This window comes from Rutidosis leptorrhynchoides, chromosome 11 (assembly GCF_046630445.1).
Source record: "Rutidosis leptorrhynchoides isolate AG116_Rl617_1_P2 chromosome 11, CSIRO_AGI_Rlap_v1, whole genome shotgun sequence".
In the NCBI taxonomy this organism is placed as follows: domain Eukaryota; kingdom Viridiplantae; phylum Streptophyta; class Magnoliopsida; order Asterales; family Asteraceae; genus Rutidosis; species Rutidosis leptorrhynchoides.
Genome location: NC_092343.1, coordinates 125,447,736 through 125,454,397, shown reverse-complemented (window position 1 = coordinate 125,454,397; position 6,662 = coordinate 125,447,736). Strand labels below are relative to the sequence as shown.

General features: G+C 33.0%; 1 protein-coding gene and 2 non-coding genes across 3 annotated transcripts; 1 reads left to right on the top strand and 2 right to left on the bottom strand.

Annotated features, from left to right (window-relative positions):
• Nucleotides 1-221: 221 nt before the first annotated feature.
• Nucleotides 222-292, bottom strand: TRNAG-GCC (transfer RNA glycine (anticodon GCC)). The gene has a single exon. It is a non-coding gene; the product is annotated as a tRNA-Gly (tRNA).
• Nucleotides 293-598: 306 nt separating this feature from the next.
• Nucleotides 599-669, bottom strand: TRNAG-GCC (transfer RNA glycine (anticodon GCC)). Its single transcript has one exon. It is a non-coding gene; the product is annotated as a tRNA-Gly (tRNA).
• A 1,272-nt stretch (nt 670-1,941) lies between these two features.
• LOC139877376 (protein PROTON GRADIENT REGULATION 5, chloroplastic-like) lies at nt 1,942-4,759 on the top strand. The gene is made up of 2 exons (XM_071864802.1): nt 1,942-2,349; nt 4,469-4,759. Exons 1-2 carry the CDS (start codon nt 2,077-2,079, stop codon nt 4,571-4,573), a joined length of 378 nt encoding a protein of 125 aa, XP_071720903.1. The 5' UTR covers nt 1,942-2,076; the 3' UTR covers nt 4,574-4,759.
• The last annotated feature ends 1,903 nt before the right edge of the window (nt 4,760-6,662 follow it).

Genomic DNA, 6,662 nt, shown 5'->3' with positions numbered 1-6,662 from the left:
ACACGATCTAATAGATCGTTGTATCGAGTAGTTGGATCATAGTCTCTTACCATTTAACAGAGACAATTTGAGAAATTAATCATAAGTAATAAAGTTGTTATAAAAGTTTTTAGAACGGCAAAATTTATTAAAAAGAATGCTCAGAATTGCCAATATTTTCAACCATATAAGTTGCAATGCAATAGACCCAACCATTGCTAAGGCTTTATCATCGTAGCAAATGCACCAGCCGGGAATTGAACCCGGGTCTGTACCGTGGCAGGGTACTATTCTACCACTAGACCACTGGTGCTTGATGATACAGTCTGTATGAAGAGCTATTTATACTTTACACATACTATCAATTTCTTTAGTCTTATTTTCAGTTTTGGTTTTTCTGAGTTTAATTTAAAACTGACCCGTTTGGATGAACGATGAGGTATGAAATCACATGTACATCAAACCTGACGTATTATGTGCAAAATAAAGTTCACAAATGTTAAATTAGGAGTGATATTAGTAAAAATAGATAGATGCTCAGAGTTGCCTATAATTACATATATATAAGATGCTGTTGAATGGACCTAACTATTGCTAAAGGCTGTATCTTCACAGCAAGTGCACCAGCCGGGAATCAAACCCGGGTCTGTACCGTGGCAGGGTACTATTCTACCACTAGACCACTGGTGCTTGATATTTGTTAAAAAAGTAATGTAACCAATGCACCATATTGTGTCACAAATCAATAGCTCAATCAATTACTGGATATTTCTAGCAAGGAATGCATCAAATGGGTTATTGACTCTATAGTGAATTACACTAACCATGCAGACGACTTAAATTCATATTAAAAATTAGACTTTTTTTTAACAGAATATGTGAGTTATTTATCCTCACATACATTCGAACCTACAATGATCTTGCATTTATGATTCTTTGGTCGTAAAAAAAAAAAAAAAAATGATCTTGCATTTAACGTTAGATCTTAAACCAGTATGTTTATCTTTGATTTATTATTTATCTCTTATGTCTTGAATTATTCTCATTACACACGTAACAACAATGGGAAATAATTATAAACAAATGATAAAATAAGTTCAACCATATTGGCATAGTTCTTCTAAAGGTTTCAATTAATTTATTATGAACTTTTTTTTGGTAATATATAACGAGTGGGGTAGCTCGAGCGTTACCCCGGGAAATATTTCACTCCTTAGTATTATAATTATAATCCGCACATGTCCTGCACATTGCTTCGAAAAATGGTTGCGCCCTAATAGTTATAACACTTTACAAAGCGTACATAGACAAGTGGTACAAACCACTTAATAAAAGGCTAAAAGAGATATAATAATAATAATAAAATAAAATAAAAAATGTCACATCTTTAAGGATGTTTAAAACTTATGTGTTGATTTGTAAATGTTGAAAACTTATGTGTTGACTTTTAAATGTTGAACATTTTAAAACTTTAAGAATGTTAAAAACTTATGTGTTAATTTGTAAATGTTAAAAACTTATGTATTAATTTGTAAAAGGTGAAAAGTTCACTGATCATCATTTTTATCTTTTAAAAAGGTAAGGGTATTTAATTTTAATATTTAATTAATTTAATGTAATAATTGAATTTATACAATTTGATATCTTAATTACAAAAAGTAACACACTACCTATTACAAAACAAAAATTGAACTAGTAAATAAACTTTTTCCTTGTCCAACCCAAATGGAACAATGCACTACCAAATCCAACCAGTGGACCCATTTAAGACCACAACCAATGAGACAACTATGATAGATTTCCATACAAGTACACTACAACTATACAAGATTACAACTTATAAGTCTTGAACATAATACAATCTATAGGGGGTGAAAATGTAATATTTTACAACTAATCAACCAGATTTTCAAAGCCACACCCTAGATGTGGTTCTTGATGCTTCATCAAACAAAAGGTTCTAAAATTTACACCAAACTCACAATAACCATCTCTCCAGAAACACAACAATAACCACAAAACCAACAAACAAATAAACCCCATTGTCATTAAAAACAACCAATTCTCATCTCAATTCTTGTTTCACTTTCAATTTTCATGGCAACTTCATCAGTTACTGCAACAGGGTTCTCTTCATCTTTTCATGGAAGTTGGGGGTCTTCCATAAATGGTGAAGATTATTACACTATGGTGACTAAGACTAAACCGAACCATGTTCGATTTGGGAACCCGTTAAGATCGGGCCCGATGATGGGAAATGTTAATGAAGGAAAAGGATTATTTGCTCCATTAGTTGTGATTACTCGTAACATTGTTGGAAAGAAACGGTTTAATCAGCTTAGAGGGAAAGCAATTGCTTTACACTCACAGGTATTATACCAATTTCATCATAATGCCCTGTTCTTTTGTGACTGTTAGTTAATATAAGTAATGAAATCTTATATAGCTTATTATTTGGTTGATATACATGTGTCTAGAATTATTGAAAGTGCGTTTTGAAAGTGATTATGTGATATGATATAACTGAAAAATATCATTGGCCAAAACAAATCGCGCTTTAGGAGATTTTTTGAGTTTTGTAAACACTTTAGAGCACTGGGGAGTGGTGACTGAGGTCACTTAGGCATATCAGGCGTGATTTGCTGAGTCAGAAAAAGTGGGGAGTGGTGACATATGTCAGTTAGTGTGTTAGTTAGTGTGTTAAAATAATATTTTATTATATTTAATAATGTATTCCTTTGAAAAAAAAAGCAAAAAAAAAAAAAAAGTGGTAACCTCCGTCGCCTATGCGACTGACATGGGGGAGACTTACAAAAGTGACTTGATTGGGGAGTGGGGGACTAAGTCACTTGGGTGTAACGGGGCATGTGACATACTCCACTCCCATTGCTCTAAATAGGGATTAAATTTGTGTCTCCACTAGAGATTTCGAAACCTCAACCATCAGGCTTATTACTTTTAATTTGTAACAAGTTATTTTAATTAATGTTTGTCAAATTCTGATTACTTAAATATTTACATCAAATGGCTATAAATAATCAAACAACGAGAATCAGTTTTATTGTAGGTACTTCTAAACTTGCGGGCATAGCCCAACGGTTCCCACTTTGTGTCATGGGATAGGGAGAGGTCATGTGTTCGATCCTTAGAGATGACACGATTTTCTTTAAAACAATTGAACACAAATAATGGTGGTATATATTGACCCTAAAGGGAGGTTTTACCGGATTCGTTCACGGACCTCTACTCAGGAACACTGCCCGAATGGATGTGTTCCCGGGTACCGTCGATCGGGTTCGGGTTTCCGCCTAAACGTGTGTGATACGTGCAAATGACGAGAGTCGTTAAAATAAATGAAAACAATCGTCGTTCAAAAAAAAAAAGTGAAGAACAGTACTTAGTTGACTCTAAGTAATTAGAGCGAGGTTGTAAAAGACTCGAGTCGGGGACGCATCGGCCATGCCTAAAAAACGACGCGTCGGACGCAACGGTGACGCAACGGGGACGCAACGGGCGTTGACTAACGTTGACTTTTTAAAATAGTTATATTAAATATATATTTATATATGATATTATATAGATCGAATCTTAAAATATAAACTATATTTACAATAAACATGAATAATTAACAATTATTAACAATATTACAAAAAAAAATTAAAAAAAAAAATTGACTGAATTTGACTGACTTTGACCGACTTTGACCGACTTTTTACCTTTGGCCGACTTTTAAGCAACGACGCATCGGCCATGCCTAAAAAACGACGCGTCGACCGACGCGTCGATCAAGTCGGCCGACTTTTGCAACACTGAATTAGAGAGAGAATTACATTTAAAACGCAATGCCATAGACGTACCCGTTAACAAGGGCGGATCTAGTGTATACTTACCAGGGTCCACTAACACATTTTTTTTTACAAATTAATTACTCTTCAAATTGTACATGACACCCCTCAATTTAAGTGCAGAACCAGTGACGAGTGTAGAGCATTGAAGGTGGGTCCTATGACTCCACTAGTCTAAAATATTTTTATATAATGTATTATTCAAATTGTTTTAGACACCACTAAATTTAACTGTAGAACCCCATATATTTTTAAAATCTATATTTTTTTGGAAGTAAATAACCACTAAAGTGCCCTTCAAATATAATTAGTTTAAAAAAAGTTTTTGGGACTCATTGGACTTTCATCCTGGATTCGCCACTGTGTAGGACCCCATATATTTGAAGGATTTATAGTTTTCTTGAGTTAAACAACCACTAAAGTACCCCTTAAATATAATTAGCTTTGGGAAAAAAAATTCAAGACCTCTTTGAGTTTCATTCTAGATTCGTGACTGCTTTTTTAACATTTTAACATGAACTAGATAATTTTGGAACTTATTAGCCTGATGAGCAACCTGGTTTAACATAAACATAGTCTAATGTAGCGTAACAAAAGAAAAAGACTTCGATTTTAGTCTTATGAGTTAAGGTCATGTTTTTCAGGTAATCACAGAGTTTTGCAAATCGATAGGGGCAGATCAAAAACAACGACAAGGTCTGATTCGTTTGGCGAAAAAGAATGGAGAAAGACTTGGATTCTTAGCTTAATTAGTTGTGTACTAATATTTTACAGATGAAAAAGAATTGAAATTTGATGATAAAATAGAATTTTACCTCCATGATATGTAGAAGAAGATCATCCAGATGTAAATACATTTCTCATCATCTGTTACAAGTCAAACATATAAATCGAATTCGATCATGTATCTTTACCATATTCACTTTATATTTTAATCTAGATCTTACATATTGTTTGGTCACTATTTTCACATTATCAATGTCATAGTAGATGTGTGACTACTTTTAGCAAACATTACATGAAAATCAACTAAATGATATGTAAAGACAAAACTACCAGTGAGTGAAAAACTATGAGCCTGTACAAAATGCTTCTGCAATTAGGTTCATAAATGAGGGATGTACAGATCTTATAATTTATAAATAGATTGAACTTTTAATTTCTAGACCTTTTTTCCGTAATAACAAGATACAACAAATAAATGGGAAATTGATCAAAATGCATCTAAATCACATAGTGTTTAACGATATGCCCTTAAATTTTCGTAATTACAATTTTGCCCCGTGTCCACGCATCACGCACGGTGCATGCACGTCCGTGCTTGGTGCGTGTCACCAGGCATTTCACCGAATACACCGTTAGTACACCGGAACACGCAAACAAAATAGGCAACACACCGTGTGTGGTGCGTGCTCCGCGTGACAAGATCGGATTCTCTGACATTTTTATGTGTTTTTAGGATAAGTTTTATCTTCCTAAATAGAATGACTATTATCGGTTATTTTCATCATTTAAACAGGCATCAATTGGGCATTTTCATGTGAGTTTCATTCCCGAAAGGTACTAAGCCATTTTTATACTTTTGTTGATACTTTAATCACAGACAAAGTGCCTTGAAGATGGAAAACAGATTAGAATTGTGAAATCTGATAAAATGAGGTATATTACTCGTTGTAAACTGCCAGACTATGCATGAAAAATTAGTGCAGCAGTTATATCTATAATCGAGAACTTTTATGTCCGAAAATTACAAGAGGAACACACACACACACACACTCCAACACGCAAATCTTGGGTAATAACAAGCATGTGAACAAGAAGGTTTTGGGAATCATTTAAAAGGATTCGACGGTTCAAGGTCGATAGTTTGAAGGAAAGGATTGTTGGAAAATCTTGTGTACTTTTAAATCAGATTAACGCAGCGGATAGTTAAAATAATAATCTTTTATTATTTCATAAAACATTTACAAGATTAAATATTCATATATTTAATGAAACATGCACACGATTAATTTATCCCAATGAGATCCAATTGCACCATAATAATTGTCATGAATATATAAACAAAAGAGGAGTTAACGGTATGTCTTTCTTGAAGAAACTGATGAACGGAGAGAAACCTTTCTTGAAGAAACTAATTGAAGGAGAGAATCCTACGATCAAAAGTATGACCGTCTCTTAGGATAGTCCACACTACACTTCAAACGACCGTCAATGGATGCTAGTCCAAACCCAAGCAACTTATTATAATAATCAAATTATTATAATAAAACAATATATAATACTCCGTATAACTCTTGTTTGCAAGAACACTTAAGCATCTCTTCATGCTAATTAATTTCACGAATTAAAGAGCCAAAGATGAGATAAAAAAGGTTCATTTGATTTGCGATGTATGTGTTTCCTTTTCTTTTTGTCTGACTTACTCTTCCAAAAACCAATCAATGCTTATATTTATAATATATGTGTAAAAGTAAACATTGAATTGTGAAGTCCGTGAAACAAAACGCGTACAAAGTTATTTTGTTTCTATCTATATTTAGATTCCCAAAATGTTTGATTTGATTTTAAAAAGTCGTATTTCTCAAATACTTTAGGGGTATGTTATGTAACTTATAATTAATAATTTCTATCATGTCACTTTCATTGGAATAGTAAATTAATTAATTTCGTTTTATTTACTATTCATATGAATAGTAAATGAATTAATTTCGATTTACTATTTTGTTACTTGAGTAATATATATACATCATATATATATTTTATTTGACATCTCGGTGTATATATGTGTGACCCCGAAGGCTCAAATGAAGTTGGTCATATAGTTATATGTTGTAC